Raw genomic sequence first — 21,749 nt, forward strand, 5'->3', positions numbered from 1 at the left:
ATCCCTTTCGTAATATGCCTACAGCTTTGTGGACTATTGCTTCATCAGTCTCTTCATGGGTATCTACGTCATATTTGCACTCATTGTGTTGTTCTGTTCAATAATTTGTTGAAGATATTTTGCTTCTTTCATAGCATCGCCTAATGTTTTAGATGTTGAACAAATTAAATCTGATTTCCCCTTATGTTGTGGAACAAAAGATACATCAGGCCGAATGTCACTGAGTAGTTTCTTTAAGTATGAACTTTTGTGATTTTCAGCACCTGTACTGCCAGCCTCACTGACAATTTCGATAAATCATTTTCTTAATGTGGACAGGTAATACACTTTCTTTTCAAATATTATTGCTTGCTCATACTCATTCTTTAGTTTTTCAGCAGCTTGTCTATAAATGGGTGTATATTTGTCAATTAAAATGTTTCTCTGGGTCGTTTGATTTGTCTCATAGTATTTGGAAAGATAGCCCTTTTTGCGATGATACCTGGCTTCGACTGCCACCAGATCACCATTTTGGACACGAAGCAATCTGTCAATTACCTGCAGGTCCTGGCGTTTTTGAGCAGCACAAAGTACCTTTGCATACGTAGATCCTACTTTGTCTGAAATTTAACTTTCAAGATATGACCAACTTCTAGAATACCCCTTACTACCTTTAGTATTACAAAATGTATAATTATCACGTCTAGGGTCACACTTTTCCCAACAAATAAGACATTGCATTTTCCAGTCTAATAGTTCATTACTAGATCTAGTCTTTAGGGTTGTAGCTATGTTTTCTTTATCTTCCATGGTATATTTGTCCATGATGTTTATATTTCTGTTTCAAATCTTATACCAAATCCATCAATTTTCTGATGTTCAATGTAGTTCAATTTTGAGCAGGAATATGGTTATAAAACAATTCATTGTGGAGATTAATAACTGCCATTTATATGCACGCTTCTACTGGATGGATATAACAGACCTGACATATGAAGAAAATACATAGATATTCGGATTATTATTACAAAACTGATATAAAAATTTAAATTGCAATGTATTATTTTAGTTACACTTTTATTATTTGATTCACAATACCTTGTTGTCTGAAATTGTCAAACGCTGGTACATGTTCATATCCGAAAAAAGAACGTACTATAGTCATGTCAGGCACAACACTACCTGAAAAAATAGGTACAATAGCAATTGTTTGAATAAAAAAAAAATAATTCAAAATTAAAATTATTTTGACTTCATCATTATTATAACCTTTTTATGCTACTTATAATATTTACTTTCACCAGTGATCAACAGATTTCCTAGTGTGTGACTTAAAATTTTTATGCTTAAACATTTTGAAAATAATGCAGTTTTACAGATATCTATTTTTGACCATCATGTTTATGATAATTAAATAAATGTTATGGCCCAATAGGAGAAATGAACATGATTAAACAATTTATTATTTCCATTGTTTCAAATCTTATCCCAAATCCAACCAATTTTCTGAAAGAAAATATGTTCAAATTGTAGTTCAATTTTTAGCAGGAATATGGTTATAAAACAATTCATTGTGGAGATTAATAACTGCCATTTATATGCACGCTTCTACTGGATGGATATAACATACTTGACAAATGAAGAAAATACATAGATATTTGGATTATTATTACAAAACTGATATAAAAGTTAAATTGCAATGTATTATTTTAGTTACACTTTTATTTATTTGATTCACAATACCTTGTTGTCTGAAATTGTCAAACGCTGGTACATGTTCATATCCGAAAGAAGAACGTACTATAGTCATGTCAGGCACAACACTACCTGAAAAAAGGTACAATAGCAATTGTTTGAATAAAAAAAATCAAAAATAATCTTCATCATTATTATAACCTTTTAAGGCTACTTATTTACTTGCATCAGTGATCAACAGATGTCCTCGTGTGTGACTTAAAATTTTATATTTTTATGCTTAAACATTTTGATAATAATGCAGTTTTACTGATATCTATTGCTAACCATGAAAACTTATGATAATTGAAATGTTATGGTCCAAAAGGAAAAACGGACATGATTAAACAATTGATTATTTCCATTAATAGCATAACATTACATAACATAAAGATACATAAATAAGTTGAATTAAAAAAGAACCTTCAGAATATCAAGTTGTTCATCATTGGTGAAGCTAATTCATCTTTGATGCACCATACTCTTTAAACATTGGTTATTTAAGCAAACAAGATTGGTCGCAAATAAACAGCTCTAAATTCAAATGTTTATCACAGTCTGAAAATACATAAAATGACAGTTATTAGATGATAATGTACTGTGAAGACTTTTAAGATACTTAATTTGGCAGAATACTTCTTTGTCCGGTTATTAGTTCATATCCGACTACTAATACACTTTTGTAAAAAAATGAAAAGGGGAACACCTCAGATGTTAATATTCAAATGCAAAATGCTTGATACTGTGTTTGAAAAATCAAATTTAAAAGAATTCATTGGAATTCTGAACATTTTGTAACATATTTATTTGTTATATTGTATTTATGTCATTAATGTAACTTTATTATGTTACACTGAACCCTGATATTTCAAACAACAATACTGGTGAAAAGCCTTAAAGAAACAATAGTTGACTAAGTAATTTAAATTGTCACTTACCTGATTGTAATATTGGCTCAATAACACCTCAGTAAACCTATATTTTGTCTTCTGTTACCTTTGTTTTTCTCTCAGCACTCTCAGATGACATTGAAAATACAGACGACAACAAATGACAAAGTGTATCAAAGGGAAGTAACCAGTTGACATATAATTGTCATTGTAGGGAATTACTTTCAGTACTATGTAATATAATGTTATATCCACGGTCAATTAAGAGTGTCATTTGAAAAAAGACTGATTTTGAATTATACATTGTTTGTACAATTGTACAAATGCATAAATATCTTTTCTTCATATATGGAAGAGGTATATATTTTATAACTTGTAACCATAGCAACCACGAAATTTCAATGTAGTTGCTAACATCAAAATTGCCAAGTTTTTGTTAACATCACACTTTATGTATGCATTTCAGAGAAAATAAGTAAATCAACAACGAGAAAAAAACAATTTATTGGAAAATAAATTATCAGAAATAGATGCAAATTCAGTGATGTAAATTGTACCTGAATTTAATTGTACCCCACCCATTTAAAGTCATAACGTGTCAATGGAGAAGTGTCTATAAACAATAAATTGACATCACTGTAAAGAACTTAAATTGTAGTTTTGCACAAAAGTACAAAATCGAAAATAAGCATTGAAATTTGTTGTCATGGAAATACAAAATTGGAATCAAACTTCATTTTTGTGGGTTTTTTTTGTATTTTTTTTCATAATATTTGTTGAATTCTTTTATTTAATCCTATACAAATGACCAAAAACTAATATATTTACAAACAAATATGTATTTTCTATCGTATGTATATGTCTGGACAAAAAACAATATAGAAATTATTGAAAAAACTGCCAAATAATGATAATATGTGTTTTTTCAAAATTGTGGCGGCCATCTTGGACGCCATCTTGGATTTCTTGAATATCCGACCATTTGGGTTAAAACGAAATTTCGTTTCATATTCTGCAGACCCTTACGAACATTTTGGTATATAAAAGTTACTGTTCCCAGACGTAGACTGGTAGGGTCCTTCTTACCGGTCTGAGTTTCCTACACTATAAGCAAGCTTCAACTGGCATGAAACGGTTTGTGTTCTATTATATATGTTTCAAGATATATAAATAAATATTTTGCTCAAACTATAAAAAACTGATGACTAACTTTTGTTGACAAGTTACTTCTATATTCTTGTCCTATTGATGTAATTTTTTTTAAAAGATAAACACTGAATAAAGTAATAACAGAACTGTATTATATATATAGCCAGGGTCTTTCAAATAGAATTTCTATAGGATATAGTATATTTGAGCCATGTCACGACAAAACCAACATAATGGGTTTGCGACCAGCATAGATCCAGACCAGCCTGCACATACGTGCAGTCTGATCAGGATCCATGCTGTATGCTATCCATGCTGGTTGCGGCTGGTCTGGATCCATGCTGGTCGCAAACCCATTATATTGGTTTTTTCATGACACGGCTCATGTGTAGATGATAAATGGAAAAAAATGAAAGACATCTTTTGACCATATTGAATAATTTTTTCAGGTACAAAAGAGTCCAAGAAAGGGAAAAGAATCGTATAAAGCACCAAGTTGCCAGGACTCTGATAGAGTTATCAAGCACAAATGAGCCAGAGTTTGTTGCCACACCATTGACTGCAGATGTTTTGGACCAAGACCCAGAGCCAATATGCCAACTAACATTTGATGAACTGAACAATGATGATGACACTTGTGTTGATGAACTGGTACAAGTGACTCAAAGTCAAGTTAACAGTGAACTACAGCGACTGCTGAATGAAAACTATGCTTTGAAACAAGAATTACAGCAGGTCGAACTAAATGAATCGTCCTTTGAAAACAATGATGAGAAAGTTAAATACTACACTGGGTTACCAAATTCTATCATGCTGATGACTGTTTTTGACTTTGTTAAAGACTACATTCCAAAACAAAGAGTAAATTCAGAACTAAGCCAATTTGAAAGATTGATAATGACATTGATGAGACTGAAATTAAACTTTCCAGTGCAATATCTGGCCTATCAATTCAACACTTCCACATCAACTGTTTCAAGGACCTTTACAACCATGATTCACATTCTGTTTGTTAGGTTTAAACATTTACTTTATTGGCCTAAAAGGGAAGAACTTCGACAAACGATGCCATTAGAATTTCGTAAATCTTTCGGACAAAAAACAGCAGTTATAATTGACTGTTTTGAGGTATTTATTCAACGCCCAAAAAACCTTCTTGCCAGAGCTCAAACTTGGTCCTCATATAAACACACTAACACTGTAAAATTTTTAGTTGGGATTACACCCCAGGGTTCAATATCTTTCCTCTCAAAAGCGTGGGGTGGAAGAGCCAGTGACAAATACATAACTGAAAATTGTGGCATCTTGGGGAAACTTCTACCAGGAGATCTTGTCTTAGCAGACCGAGGATTTGACATTGCTGATAGTGTTGGCATGTGTTGTGCTCAGGTTAACATTCCAGCATTTACCAAGGGAAAGGCACAACTTTCAGCAATTGATGTTGAAACTACTAGAAAGATAGCACATGTGCGAATTCATGTAGAAAGAGTTATAGGACTTGTGAGAAACAAATATACTATCTTGCAAGATAGACTCCCTGTTGATTTTTTAATATGCGAGGAAGGCCTTCCGGTTGTTGACAAAATAGCCACAGTGGCTTGTGCACTTACTAACATGAGTGACTCAGTGGTACCCCTTAATTAACAGTGTCAGATTATGGGCAATAATAACTCTATATTGGTCCTGTTATATACCGTGTCAATGAATATTCATCCACTTTCTTTAAATTTATTGGCATGATCAATAGAGAAATGTTGTGAGTTTCATAACAAAATGTTGTAACTTTCATATCTATTTTATACATTTACATGTCGATGATAAAAGTTTATTTTATGTAAATTTTTCAGATACTGAATGAAAGATTCTTAATAAAAATAAATGTTTATAATAGTTTATCACTTTATTGACACATGGTGTTTTGTTTTAAAAAGTTACCACTAGCGTATAAGAGGAATATGTATATATGGAATATGTCACTTGCCCTTCACATATAAAGTTCGAGTCCCACACGCTACTTCAAGGGCCACCCAACGCCTTACTCCTTCAGTAAAGCTTGATACTTGTCATATGACCATTTCAGTGTCAGCGTTAGTTGAATTAAAAAAGTGCAATACAATAAAATAGCGGAAAGGAAAGACAAATAAAAATTGAATTGCAAAATATTTTAATAAGAACTTAAATAACTTTAATCATTACTCATTATTTTATACACAAGGGAATACCAGTGAAGTTATCTTAAATTAGCAACAAATGAAGTTGTGAATGAAATGCATTAACATATTTACATAGACAAAGCACACATATTTATACATATATATATATATATATACAGTACTTAATACATAGACAAAGCACACATATTTTGTAGACATATTAACATTACTTACATACACAAATCATATTCAGGTCATTAATAGCACATATGAATTGACACTGTCTTATATTATATACATCAACTTTGTAATACAATGTCTAGCATATTTATATCATAAGCACATATGAATTGGCACTGTCTTACACATCAACTTTGTAATACAATGTCTAGCATATTCATGTCATAAAGGTCACATATAAATATATACTGACTAGCATGTTCATATCAAAAGCACATCAAAATTATGATACTGCACTATCTAGCATTATTCATGGAATAAATTAAATTGCACATCTCTATATAAACTATATATATTCAGAAAAATCACATGTTTACAGCTGACGGTTTAAAAGTACATGATGTCTGTATTTAGTTATACTGGATTTAGGTAGCTTGAAGGTTCGGGACAGTCATCTTTGATTTCATGTACAGTCATTGAAACACTTAACAGTGTTTTGATTTTTTAGCTGGTCGTTTATTTCTACATTCATTACAGTAAAACTTCCCCCGTGGTACTTTGGTCAAGTTAATACATTTAAAATGTAGCCACACATAGGGACAGTTCTGGTTGTCACACCCAATAACATCCTCCCCATCTTTATATGGCTTCTGGCAGACACATATAATTTCACTTGCCTGTGAAGAACTAGGTTCTGTTACTGTTTTATTTGAATTGTTTGGCATTAGGGTTCTCTCTCTAGAGATCAAGCTTCCTGTAAGTTCTAGCAGTATAACATTTTTAAAGTATGATGTGGTTTTTTTCACTATTTCTTCCTGAATAACGGGCAATGGCTCAATTCTTTGAATTAAACACTCATCCTTAGTCCAAATGACAAACTCACAGTATAATTTGTTGGTCACTAAGAGCTGTGTCTGAACTTGGTACATATACTTGTGCTGGTGTTTCAATGCCATGTTTTTGTCCAAGTATTCCAAATCTTTCACATTACCGTCCTTTACTGAATATGGACACTTAATTTCAACAAGTCCATCACCACAACATGAACAAGAAACAATGCCATCCGGGCTAGCTCCTAGGTGTGGATGGGCAGGACTAATAAATAGGCCAGAGTTGTCTACCTTTAAATCATCATGAAGTGGACTTACATCTCTTCTATACTTCAAAAGTGCCTCGCGCTCATGGGCTATTCCCCATTCTGTTGCTTTGTTTGTAAATCTACTTCCTGTCCCACAAATAGCCTTTACAGTTGATAAAGCTGGTTTGTCTTCCAAACCTGAACACACAAGTTTTACATTTGACGCTGTAATACGTCCATGTCTGAAGGCATGCCACTCTTTACACTTAAACTGTTGCTTGGTTATAATTTCCGCATTTTTGGCCTGTTCGCAAGTAACAGTCAATGTCTGTTCCAGTTGAGCACATTCACTGATTAGTTCTTCTCTTTCCATATTCATGAATTTTTCATCACGAAATGTCCCAAGTGATATTGGTAACTTCCCCTTTCTAAGAATATCAGGGATATAGTTTTCCTGAAAGTTCTCTTTCACTGCCAAGACTGCTGGCTTAGATTTGCATAATGATAACACATGTGAAAAATGTTGCTCCGTTTCCAAAGTTGGCTCCTCTACTTTTGGTAGTTGTAGTGCTCGTTTGGGTGTCTTCTCACCACTACACAACAAATGATTCAAGTCCTTTACCTTCTTTTCGGCTGAGGAAAAGTCTATGTCTTTCACTTCTAAATACTGAACCTTGTCGACATAAGACGGCACAGGCCAGTATGCTTTCTTCTGTGTTACAGTCAAGTTGGCATTTGCTCTGTGTGTTGCTTCTACCCAGAAGAGTAAGGCACCTATGTGACTGCACACTTCACCCAATCCCGCCATGCAGTTACAGTGAGCAGATTCGACAAAACCATCTATCCTAACAATTGCCCATGGTGTCAATGGTGTGTCATTCATCCTTTGCGAATGTCGTACCTGCAAATAATGAACACATTGATAATTTTCAGCTCAAAGATATTAATCATATTCATAAAATATCATCAGTGATTGACACCTAATTGAGTTTAAATTCATTTATAAATATATTAATCATTTTAATTTATGTCATGGAAATTACCTGAACGAATCTCATAACAATCATGTCAATTATAATCGCAAAGATTGCAAGTCCCTTTTAACCATGTCCCAGCACGAAAAAAAAATTATATAAGTTTACAAAAAATTGGTATATTCCCAGGCCAGGGTAAAATAATAATGTGTATTTGCTATCTTTTCATTTTGGTAATAAGAAATCCTATTTTAATGACCAATTTACAACTGTGTTTATTCCAAAAAGAAGATATTTCTTAATATATATTGTGCTGTTTTCTTCCACTTAAAACTCACAAAATTATATGACCTACCCTGCCTTTCACCAGAATCCTTTCATTTTTCGTCAAAGTACGAACATCTTTCACCCAGCCATTGTAACAGTGGTTAAATGAGTCCATAGATTTAACAGCATTTAACTCGTCCATTGTGTAAGCACTTTTAGAGTTAATAAAATAATTAACAATGTCAAAGTACGAAACCGCTGGGAGTGAATCAACATCGCTAGACATTTCCTCATTATTTACACAATACGGGTCACAAACCGATCACATTAGTTTTTTCTTCGTATCTTTTGCGATGTAAATCATCAAGACTTTCTTTGTAAACGTCAAGTGCTTTTGTAGAAGCCATTATTTAGCATATTTTGTACTTATTTATAAATGATACTGAGATTGTTTTTCCTATCCTACCAAGATGGCGGCTGTTTACGAAAACGCGCACCTGCTAGGGATTGTGGGAACTATCTAATGGTGTAAATGCAAGCAAATGCTATTTTTTTTCTCTCGACATCTTGCGATGACAAAGATCGATATATATAGCGATCAAGGCGATTAATCTCTAAAAAGTTAACATCCAAAGACAATTAATGCTGTTTCTTGGTTAAAATCCTCGCTTAAAGTCATAAAATAACATATGCATTTTCGACTTCCATAAAATTTTGAAAAGTGCCGTACGGCTAGCCAATACAGCGTGTCCTTGCTAGTCGTACGTGACTCACGTAAGGCTAAAACTTTTGGCTAGCCGTACGGGCCCGTACGCTAGCCACTTCCATTATAAAAACCCTACCTAAAACGTGTTCTTAATAGTACATATAATTAAATTTTTGCAGTTTGATTCTGACTTTCAAATTTAAAGGTGTGAACATATGTTATAATTGATGTACACATTTCAAAAAATATAAGCAACTCTTTTTGAAAAGTAAATTGTTAACATGTCTTTCAACGTATGATGCTGCGCATCGTAATCGTAGCCTAAAATTAACTGCAGGCAAATCATTTTTATGGCTGCTCAAAAGTCTAATTTGCATAATTTATTCACACAATTGCTGGTTCTTACTACTTATGTCTATTACTGCGCACTGTCCATTTTTAATTGTTCCTAATTTGCACAAATGCTCCTGTCACACTGTGTACTGACGATTTTTATTGCCCTTGTATGCCTCTGTGCGACAGACCTTTTGATCATGCACAATGTTGCCCTGATTGGTTAATCACCCTTTGTCAAATATGCTAATGACGAAATAGACATCTATTATTTTACGCTTCATCAGTGAAACTGAATGACCTTCATACTGTAGTAAATTACAGCACGTCATAAATAGCAACACATTTTTTTTCAGTTACCATTAAATCATTTTAAAATATTAAGTAGATTTATGATTTTTTGTTTTATTGGATTAAATTTACGGTAGTAGAAATGCGTATCTGTCGGGGAAAGGAATTTGGTATGTAGATATATATTGGATTTAGTTGATATTTTACCTGGAAAAAAGATACATGACCGGCGATGTACCCTATTTGGACAGCTTGTCTAGCGAAAATTAATAAAAAAATAAAAGGATATATCGTCAATTTGAAGAAGTTTCTCATAGTACCCAAATTAAATTTATGGTTTATCTTTGAAAATTAAGCAGTCATTGCTTAAATCATGTGGTGGGATCATCAGCAAGCTTGAATATCGGAGAAATAATAATTAATGTCGCAGCGTCTTCAATTAATTAATTAAAGCAATTCAGTTCCATATGATGTTTTCATAAATAATATATAATGTACGCAATAAAATTAATAAGTTCTTCATCAAGATATATTTCAGTTGTACCAGCGTGTACACCTATACCGGAAGTGGGTATTACACGTCACAATCTCGGTCTCGTCTGTCTCGCGAGAATGACAGAACGCCAAAATGGCGGCGCCCATGAACTTATTTCTCAAGTAAAAAATAGTGTCTTAAAACACGAATTTCTCTCTTATAGGGTTGATGTCAATAGGAAAACTGTCATGGTTCCTCTTTTTAAAGGATGAATATTTATATTAGACAGACATCAATCCATCCATTCCTATTCCTTTAATTCCGTATGTTGAAAACGGGAATGCACGAAGTTTGAATTGTGAATTCATGAAGATGAAATCGGGAATTCATGAAGTTGAAATGGCCCTATCAGTCTTTCGTAGATACCGTATCCGTTCTGTGTATTCATTCTACTGTGTTGGAGGTCCTTATCCGAAGACTGACGGAAAGGGCCGAAAAGGTGTGATTTTTATATATATCGAAAGATAATACAGGTTCGGATATACATGTAATAAATAGTACAGAAACAGTAAAGTTCGCAAATGCTAATGCAATTAAGTACGTTTATTGTTCTGTAAAGGAATATGTTAGCTTCATATTATTTGTTAATTTTCGAGGAAATGAATAATCAATTGCGTATATATTTATAGAATTAGCAATCTGCGGTATGCAGAACATTCGAATACTAGTTCTGACGTATAAATCTATAAATAGCTATTGTACCTCGAGTAAGGATGGTTATTGCATAACAAATAGTGCTAAATCCATAATTATCTGATATGATATGATAATTATGATACGATATGATATGATATAATATAATGTAATATTATATGATATGATATAATATAATAATTATAATATAATTCAATAATAAAAAATTGATAATGGTGGTAATAAATATTACAACATCACGAATGATAGTCAAGTTTTAAAATGTTTAAAACAGAAACATAGGGTTCTAAATGGTTTTGATATGCTAGAATATCCTTTTCAGCGGTCATAGCGGTGGTACCTTATGGCTTCCGTAGATTCAATAGTCACGACATTTACCTGTCAAATATGTGGTAAATACTGTTTTTGAAATGAATTTATTGCATATGTGTCCAAGCCGTGTGATCATGGTTACTTCTATGACCTGTAAGTGTCTGTTCATTTGCCTTCGTAGCATTTGCAAAGTAGTTGTTTGGCGGCCTAGGGACGTGACATGTTAGGAAATTCTTTCTTTAATATAAATAGTATAACCATTATTATCTTTATATCATTATTATAATTATATTTTTTTAATTAAAATTAGTATTATTATCATTATTATTATTTTTTTATTATTATTATTGTTATTATTATTATTAATCAAATGACAGCAAAAGTAGTTACTGTTTCTATCACACTCACAGTCATTCACACAAATGACTTCAATGGAAATCTCTTCTCAACTCTCGCATATTATGTTTATTATCTTATTTAATTTAAATATTTCATAAGTGACAACAGAAATAAATCAATATAACAATATAATGTCACTTGATGATTAATCAAATAAGCAGTATTTAGTTTAATATTTTACTGCCTTAAGATAATCTCATAAAGTGTACTCTGGGACATTGATTAAACAAAATCACCTATTATGCACATTTAAATTATGTCTGGTCATGATTATCTCTTCACTGGTATAATCTTATGAGTAAACATTCGAATGATATCACTATGTAAATACCCTCACATAAACATTAAGACTGATTTATTGTATGGCGTTTGGACAATGGGGTTTATAAAGCAAAGTCTCATGTTTTGTTTCTTGCTAGTGCTTTTTTCATATCTTAAATCGTTATTGGAACCAAAGCTCCCTTTGGTGTTTGGCGGATATTATCACCCAGCCTTTAAAAACGTGGCGGACAAATTCAAAGAGAATTTAAAAAATGGCAAAGAACGCGGAGGAACTTTCGCAGTCTACCATAAAGGGCGCTTGGTTGTGGATATATGGGGAGGATATGCTGACGAAGAAGCACAAATTCCATGGCAACGAGATACCATGTCGATTGGATTCTCAAATACGAAAGGTATCGCTGCCTTAATGGTGGCACAAATGGCTGACAAGGGTGTAATTGACTATAAAGCTCTTGTTTCGGATTACTGGCCAGAGTTTGCTGAAAGTGACAAAGGAAATATTACGGTTGAAATGTTGATAAGTCATCAGGCGGGGTTAGCGGCTCTTGATGACCCAATAAACATACTAGACATAAATGGTGATCCAGAAAAAGTTGAAAAGAGTCTGTGTTCTCAAAGACCACTTTGGCCAGCTGGTTCAGCACACGGTTATCATACGTTGACATACGGTTTATATATAGACACGTTAATGAAGAAAGCTGACCCAAAAGGTCGAACAGCTGACATAATATTCATGGAGGATATTTCCAGTTTGTTTGACGTTGAAATGTACATGGCAGTGCCAAGACAAGAATTTTATCGTGTTGCAAGGGTTTATGAAGACCCTGTTTGGAAATTTCTTTATAAATGCTTATCCAGTCCAAGGTATATCCCACTTTTCTTTCGTTACATATTAAATTCGAATTCATTAGTTGCAAGGGCCGGGAAAGCAGTGAAAGAATTCTCCCTTGGTTCAAATATCCATAACAATCCATACTATAGGGAAATGCCGCTGTCATGTTGCTATGGTACCGGCACGGCTCGGGGTTTTTCAAAACTTTACGGCATCATGAGCAACGGAGGTATCAACGGAACCAAACGATTCTTATCTGAGGAAGCTATTAATAAACTTACAACACCGATAGTTTCAGGGTTAGATGAAACTATTGGAATACAGGTAACGTACGGACCAGGAACTCTTATGAAAGCTAATCCACGAGGGGATCCAATGTTCGGACACACCGGCCACGGCGGACAGGTTGCAATGGCAGATATGAAGAATAACCTCGGTATTGCGTACCTTACAAATTTCATATCGTTGCACGGACTTGGTGATGATCCGAGATATGTTGACCTAGAAAATGAACTTTATAAAAGTCTTGATAAGTATGTAGCACAACAAGAATGATATAACAGTGTGCTAGATAGTGAACTTTTCATTAGTAATCTTTATCAAATACGCTTTGACACGCGATATGAATTGAAGTTTTTACTGTTATAAATGTGCATATAACTTTATAATATACGCGAAAGAAATTTTGAATTAAATGTTTATGTCACAATTAAGTGGTGTTGCTGTATTATTGGCTGTATTATTTATTTCGTCCGTTTCGTATATAATTCATTGATATCTACCAAGTAATTACCTATTGATGATTTAAACATGGTGTACGAAAGTTCATACTTAATCTAAAAAAACATTTAGAATCCTAGCATACATCTTTTGAAAATGATAAAACCTAAAGCAATCAAAATAGTATTTCAAAATACAAATACATTTTGTTTGAAACACATTTTTTTACAAGACGATTAGTATTCAACGCCTTGTAAAATGGGCCCTGGTATTATAATTTCTTCAATGTTATCAATGCAAAGAAACGGTAAGAGCTTTTCGAATTTCTTTTTCAAAAGCGCATACTTTCGATTGACATTATATCTATTATGTTGTATTCATAACCTTATTGATCATCCTCACAAAAGTTGTATATTGAATGTTATTGTATTATCATATACAACGCAGCGCGTTCCAGACTCAAGCTATTTTCACGTATTAAGAAAATGATATTGCAAAGCTATTTATTGCTAGGTGTATTAATCATTATAGTATTATGGAAGTGATAAATTATGAATTTCAGAACATTTACCCAAAATGTGCAAAAATGATAAAACAAACCCGTACTAGTTACGAAGTACAAACTATAGAAATAATTATAATAATAAAATACGTTTTTATATTGTATACAACATCACAAACACATGTGTTTTGACAATATTTATACACTATTAAACTTTTAATGCTAGTATATTTCCCTCAAATACCCTGTAGCTCAAATTTTGAATGGTTTTATATAATAAATCTGATGCTCCAATGAGGATTTATCAATATTGTGAGTTCAAAAAAGCATAATTTGCAAAAATATTACCGAATTCACATTTCATGTAAATGAAGGGAAGTAATTATTATTTTTTTTTTCTCTAAAGTGAAAGCCATTTTAATTTTGCAAAAAGAAATAAATGGATCTATGTTAATGATTACAGTCATAAAATGCACTTAAACATTTGTAGTTCATATTAACATATTCTTAGATGTTTGGAAAATGTTTAAGAAGAAGAAGAATTTTATGCATATATTAAATTTCACTTAAGTGTGATTACATCCTTAATTACAACATACAGGATCTTAAAATCGGACATTTTCAAAATATGTTTATTCCTCTACTTCTCTTCCCTATAGGCGTATAGTTATATCATAATGATATTTTTAGCTTTGGATTAACAGATACTGACATCTGGAAAACACTCCCACGCCATTAATATATATACATATATAATTAAACAAAAACACATTATTGTTTGTACAAATCACTTGGCATAGGTTATTATGAAGAAAAAAAATATACATGATCATGTACCGTGGTATAATAACATTGTAAGATAATTTTACGTTCAACTTAAAAGAATAAATTATACGGTTTTCAATTTGACAATATGTCTGTATGTAACTATACCATGAACCTTTAAACTGACATCAAGTCCCAACACGTTTAACAGTGTGTATATCAGATATAAAAAGAAAACTGTAATATACATATTCATATACATTCATATGAGATACGACGATGAAATACTTTTATCCCTTCACATGTATACATGAACATATTATTAGAAGCAAATTCCCCAAAATCGTTTAAACAGCAATTAAAAGTTCTTTATTGTAAATGATTCATTATTTTAAACATTTAAATTGTAAAGGAGAACAATTAATAGATATCTGAATATATGACTTTATCAATGGATTTGTACTGGTTGTGTCGGGTTTTTTTTCTATCTTTCTATTTTTAGTTCAACAACACTTTGCAGTAGCCAAATTATGCTGTAATAGTCGCTTGTTTAATATTAATTATTTTACAATACCTGACAAATTACTCGTTGGCAGGGCGTGTTTAACATTCCTGGCAGACGAAACAATCCTAATGCAAGTACAACATATTCTAAATCGTTGTGGGTTGAGGTAAGAAAGAATTTCGTCAGTCTCAAAGCACAGAAATAGCTTAATTGGCTGTAAAATATCTTTTATATTCTCAATCCTGTTGAATCGTTTAACATTGTCTGCATATCACTGAACATTTTCGTTATTGTGAATGTATGATGTATTTTCCTGAATTCGTTATAACATAATTAAGGTTCATGGTGGTGGAAGAATAAGAATAAAAATGTCATATCTTGTTATACAAAACAATAAAAGACAAAAAAAAACCAACAAAACAAACAACAACACAAGCAAATAAATAAACAAACAAACAAAGAAAAAATCACACACACACAAAAGTGACAACAAAAAACAACAGACACACACACGCACGCACTCTCGCTAACACACTAATGTGTAATGTTTGAATTACATGTTTAATTTTCTCAGGCATTTCTCTTACTCTAAACTCGATTTTAGCTGCCTAAAAGCGACCGTACCCGTGTAAAACGTGACACCCCTACAAAATACACCTGTACTTACTCAAAGTTATCTGTTGACAAATTTTAGATATCCATGTATGTTTTAATGAGAAAATAAAAAAAGATATTTGAAATACATGTATAATCAATTTAAGTGTTTTCATTAATTACAATCATTGTTTCTAAATAATTGAAAACATATTTACGAATTAATTCCTTTGTGATTAATCAATTTTTGTCAGAGAAATTTATAAATTATCATTCGAGAAAATTCAATCCAATAGTTATGACATCGAACAATTTTAGAAATTCTCTTGACGCAATCAATTTGGAAAGTATTTGTAGCTCGAGGTCGAATAAGTAGCGTTTTAATTGTGTGTCTAAAGCTGTATTACATATTTCGCTTAAATTAGTGTAGTGCAATAAGGATGTCCTTTATTAATCTTTTATGTTTACCACTTTGATAAACATTTTCTTCATATCTCAACACGTCGTTATGATTTGTTTTATGCTTGTATGCTACGCAAACACGCATTTTATTAATATTATTACTTTATTTTTTTTTTAGAAATCAAAGCCTTAAACTTACTAAAGGAAGTTACAGACAATTAAAATGTCGCTTACCTGTTTGCAATAAAATATTTAAAGTGTATAAAGCTATATACGAGTATTTGCTAACTGCAGTTTGTTTAAATTTTGAAAATAATAATTCTAAAATGCTTCAATGAAACAATATCCATGCTCAAAACAACAGCATAATAGATCGTCCCTGAACATTTTATTCAAACAACATCATAATAGTCCGTTCCTAAACATTGTATTGTTTTTTTAAGTACAGCATTCATGTGTGTTGTATAATTGAAACATTCTATGTTACAACTGTTTCTTTATCGACTATATAACTATTGTAAAAAGCGGCCCTCAGTAAAGCAACCACCTCTATACGAGAACAGTACACTTTTTCCAATGTAAGATTTCACAAATTATTTAACTTTTGTAGAGCAACACTACTCCAAAGCAACCCATATTTTTGTCTCACAGAGCGTGTCTGTCTACTAATATTGCATTGTTTATCGATTGTTTGTCTACTGCTTTTCCTTCATCTAAATCGGTCACTCTGTGGCATTTATGAAACTACCAATGCGAACATGTGCGTGTCAAGAATACAATATATATTTCCCTAATGTTTGGTAGTATGTTCATGTTTTGATAAAAATATAATATCCTTGGACACTCACGAGAATAAGTAGGTGACAGTGCCTGTTAAGATTATTTTAGTTACGTGCTGGAAATTCTTGTCGTGACTTTCCTATAAATGTCATGAATGTCAATTTTATTCTCCGAAGCCATTCTGAGCAATTTACTGTCTGACAGTATTTGTACATAAAATGTCAACCGTAGGTAAATGTTAGTTTAGTAGAATTTCATTTTATACTTGTAAATGGTTAACACAATAGATGTTGAAGCTAGAGCGCATTTAAAACCCAAGCCCGGAGGGCTTCTGTAGATGCACATGCACGACATGTTATTTGTTTTTTGTACAAAGTTATGATTCCTTCACAAGCTTAAACAATAGATTAATTTAGAATAATGAATCACTTATTACCAATTGAAAAAGGCAGACATTTGGCAATTGATCATAATAATAGGGTCTTTTCCCTATGTCCGTATCAAGCTAATGGTGATGAATTTCACTACTTATTTGGGTGTACGTACTTAAATGACATAAGACGTAAATCTCTTCTTCCCAGGTTTTACATTCATTCCAATATTTTTAAACTTGACACATAAATGAATGGTTGTGATAAAAAGATTCTACTAAAATTATCTTTATTTTGTAAAAAACATTATGTTAAAATTTAGATAATTAATACTTCTCATTCCCGTTCCCATTTGTTACATTATAAAATACATGTTGTATTGAATTGAACAATATGATCTCCTTTTTTGTTTATTTAGCTAGTCATAATTGTATTCTTATATTGTGATATTAGTGATTTTTGACTGTTATTTTTCTGTTTGTTTGTTGCATATTATATGCCTTGGTTTAATAAAAAACTGAAGAAACTGAACGTGACCGTCATTACAGAGTTGTTTTTGATGCACCGGGTCTCCTTTATAAAGTTCAACAACAGCGAGTTCTCTATCATGTTTTCTTCACCATGCGCTGTTTTAATACAAGAATAAACGTCATAGTATACAAAAATATTACAATAATATAATTATCACCATATTATAGGGTTGGGCCAACGTTAACCGGTTTACCTGCAAAACATACGACATACATGTTTGTTTCACCAAACATAGGACGTTTTCCAATGATAAATACATTTTCAGTCGCGTGCTTCCAAACATGACATCTGGTTATTATCATCATTATTACATTAGAAAAAAATTCATCATAAAGATGAGGATGGTTATAATAAATGTTTATGTATCCTGTAATTACATTGTCAAGTCAATTATGTGTGGAATCCTGGCTGAATGATCTGCTTTTCTGATTTTGTCCTGTTTTTCAAGGTTTAACAATCTACAGACACTCCTGGGAACTCTTACTCTCCGTGACTGTCATGATTGTTTGTAACGGTTTGATGAAATTGCATGTCGCAGCTCTTCTTGTGAATGTTAATGATATTTACAACTGATATCTATAGGCGCAATGTTGTCATAAAATCTCAACATAGCCTCCCTTTGAGAATTATGATTTTAGTTTGCATTTTTGACTGACGATTGTTTATGTATAAATCTAATTCTGGTTTGGTGGTTTTGTATTGGGGCACGATATTGGGGGCTGCGTTCGTGCACGGTTCTTTCATTTGTATTCATTTTCTAAAACACGTGATTAAAATACCTTGAACTTGAAATGACTTGTTTCTTTTTATTTTGGGAGAATGCTTATAGTAATTATGAAAAAAGATATGATAACTTCCAAAATATTTATAAATGCGGTTAACAAAATAATTAGCTGTTATTACAAAATGTTTAATGCATTCTGTAAAAAAAGTCCATCCCCCTTGTGGTTATAAAATTTATCTTCCACCGCAGTAATTCAAATTGTAGAAAACAATCTCATTCTCTCTTCAAAATAAATACATAACGTCTGAAAACATTTATTTTCAGTCGTTTGCTATTCCATAAGCCCTTTATATTCTGTTTGCAGTCTATAACTAGTAAAACGCAATAAAAGTTTGCTTTCACAAATTGAATCGATACATATTTTCCCCAAAAAAGAGATGCTAAAAACGTGTTTTTGTTTTGTTTTTTTGCTACAAGTATATAATTCTGTGTTTAAAGGTGTCCGTTTAAAGAAGATATAATGTTTCTAGTAAATACATGTGCAGTTTAGAACTTTTTTATTATAATATCTTTTTGAAATCATAGAAATATTCATTGTTTTTGTTATTTCGTTTTATAGCCTATGTTTACATATTTTAAGTCATATTTCGATGGTCTAACAAACCATGATAAGTACAGACAACAGATTCTAAAGTTCTGAAGTATGGCTTGATATCCATTATCTCGTTTCTAAATAATAGTCGGCGGCATGGTCGAGCCGTAAACGCGTCGAAACAATAAAAGAACACTGGCCTTGCTGGACAACCCTGTAAGAAATGTACATTCGCTGCATAGCTATGTTTTGTTTATAAAAGTATAATACCATAATCAAACTTAAAAAACATCTGTATAAGTCTAAATTATTGTCGATTGCAGTTTTTCTTCCTGCTTCTTTTTATACAGGCATTTAATAAATATTTAGCCCTGGAAATGCATTTTTTTAAATATATTTTTTCATTCATATTTCCTTTTATAGTTTCTTAAAAAATGTTACTTATTGACCGAAAAGCTGCTCAGCCATCTTTTGCTGTTTTTGTGTTTTGGCAATGAGTGCAATTATAGTGATTAAGTATTTTGTATGGAAGTCAAAATACTACTTTGTTTTCATTTTCATTGTGCTACCTTTAACACACATTAAAAAGAATTAACTTTATGTGATAAGCATCTCACATGTTCTAAATCCCTTATCACATCATTATAGAACAAATATTTGCCATTTATATTGTCTAAGAAATGTTTTCATTTCTGTGGCATGATATGTAGATAACATAGTGACTTTCACGTAAGTCAATAGCTTCCAATTAGTATCGATAGTTCTCTCAAAACTGACAAATAACGTCTCACCGAAATTTTAATCAACATATTTTATCTTCATAACATGTTTAAATAAGATACATCACGTTCTTTTATCCGTCTATTTCATTTACAAGTTTAAATCGAGTCCATGAATATCATTGTATCATAATAATTTAACTTTAATTCTTTAATTCTTAAATTGCCAAATATGTTAATAACAAACTAATGCACTTTAAATCTTGGCATTGACAAATTGAGCAGTGCAGATCCATGAGATCATGATCAGATCACCATTGAAACAGTTGATTGAGATAAAACAGATTAATTGATAAATAAATAAATAAATAAACATCATTTTCTGGTTAGACAATGAATTCAACGAACTATTTCTTTTAGAAGTAAATATCGAATTTCATTTCAACTATTTCCTTTAAGAAGTATTATGTCCTATCAAAATAAATGTCGTTACTCGCACCTGAAAAAAACCCACAAAAACATCGAATTCATCCAGGCAGACACATTTTGCCATGATAACAAGTAATAATTCAATCCAGACGTTAAAGGAACATAACACCATGGTCCTGGACATAAAGACGATTTATCATGAAAAGTCACATACAGAAAAGAACCCTGTTGCAAAACAAATCAGTAGAAACTACGCTCCCTTCGCAGCTTACTGAATGCACTAACGCTACTTCAAGAAGTGAGCGTTAGTGAAACATTCGACCGATGCGCAGGAGAGTAGGTAGATACATGCTTGACCTGACAACAATTTCTTTTTTCGTTTTAGTTCTGCATCTATACTTTACAGGGCTATTTAAGTTTTGTTTACAATCTATGTTGCTACCTTAGAACTTAAATAAATGCAAACGGAGTACATGTGTTTTTGCAGATTGTTAAGGCAGATTCAAGATACATTAAGTTTGTTAATTAGTCTCGGGAGGCTTATAAGGTGTCACTTTTTCATTTGAGCTAGGTGCAGAAAATATTTCCGTGACTTCTCGGAAATTCCAATAATGTCAGTCCTGTTCACCACTTCCGTCCTTAATTCAATTCAATATCTTTATTGTACAAGAGGCCCATACACAGTGCATACAATATACAATACAAATTGGCAATACGAATTTCTAATACAATTATCTGACAATGAACACTTATTATCGTTTGATCCGAAATGGATCGCAACATGTGAAACTGGATTAACGTCACAATTTCTTATATCAAATCTATGTTTATTCATTCTGCATGATACATTTTGATTAGTCTGACCTACGTATTGCTTTTTACAGCCTTTACATGTAATGAGGTAAATTACATTACGCGTAGTACAATTAACATCATTGTGTAAATCAAAAGAACTACCTGTTATGCTGCTATTAAATTGGGAACCAACAATTATATTGTTACAATGTGAACATCTACTTCGTAAACATTGGCTAGATAAAAATGTGCGATCAAGTAAAGCACTTCTCATAAGATAATCTCGAATGTTTTTAGGACGTCTATATGCTAAAATAGGTTTGAACTTGTTATGTATATTTTTAACGCTTACCTTATCAGACAAAAGTAATAGATCCCAATATTTATTTAAGATTTCACCAATATTAGGCAGAGATGTATTAAAACATACAGTAAAAGGTATTATTGAACTAGTATTTTTAACGACAGGACTTAGAGCATCATTTTGGGACATGCCTTCAATTTTAGAAAACGCTTTCTCAATAATAGATTTAGGATAATTTCTATCAGAAAAATATCTATTTAACGTATCT

At 32.0% G+C, this 21,749-nt stretch overlaps 3 protein-coding genes across 3 annotated transcripts; 2 read left to right on the top strand and 1 right to left on the bottom strand.

Moving 5' to 3' along the window:
* The first annotated feature begins 3,715 nt into the window (after window positions 1-3,715).
* On the top strand, window positions 3,716-5,640 carry LOC132737861 (uncharacterized). The gene is made up of 2 exons (XM_060725227.1): window positions 3,716-3,737; window positions 4,202-5,640. The coding sequence occupies exons 1-2, from the start codon at window positions 3,730-3,732 to the stop codon at window positions 5,394-5,396; spliced, it is 1,203 nt and encodes a 400-aa protein (XP_060581210.1). The 5' UTR covers window positions 3,716-3,729; the 3' UTR covers window positions 5,397-5,640.
* Window positions 5,641-5,899: 259 nt separating this feature from the next.
* On the bottom strand, window positions 5,900-8,890 carry LOC132737860 (uncharacterized). The gene is made up of 2 exons (XM_060725226.1): window positions 8,493-8,890; window positions 5,900-8,064 (listed from the first exon to the last, which is right to left on the bottom strand). Exons 1-2 carry the CDS (start codon window positions 8,688-8,690, stop codon window positions 6,571-6,573), a joined length of 1,692 nt encoding a protein of 563 aa, XP_060581209.1. The 5' UTR covers window positions 8,691-8,890; the 3' UTR covers window positions 5,900-6,570.
* A 3,120-nt stretch (window positions 8,891-12,010) lies between these two features.
* LOC132737859 (beta-lactamase domain-containing protein 2-like) lies at window positions 12,011-13,303 on the top strand. The gene has a single exon (XM_060725225.1). The coding sequence runs from the start codon at window positions 12,011-12,013 to the stop codon at window positions 13,301-13,303; it is 1,293 nt and encodes a 430-aa protein (XP_060581208.1).
* The last annotated feature ends 8,446 nt before the right edge of the window (window positions 13,304-21,749 follow it).

Source organism: Ruditapes philippinarum, unplaced genomic scaffold (assembly GCF_026571515.1).
Source record: "Ruditapes philippinarum isolate M1 unplaced genomic scaffold, ASM2657151v2 ctg6408_1_1_1_1, whole genome shotgun sequence".
In the NCBI taxonomy this organism is placed as follows: Eukaryota; Metazoa; Mollusca; class Bivalvia; order Venerida; family Veneridae; genus Ruditapes; species Ruditapes philippinarum.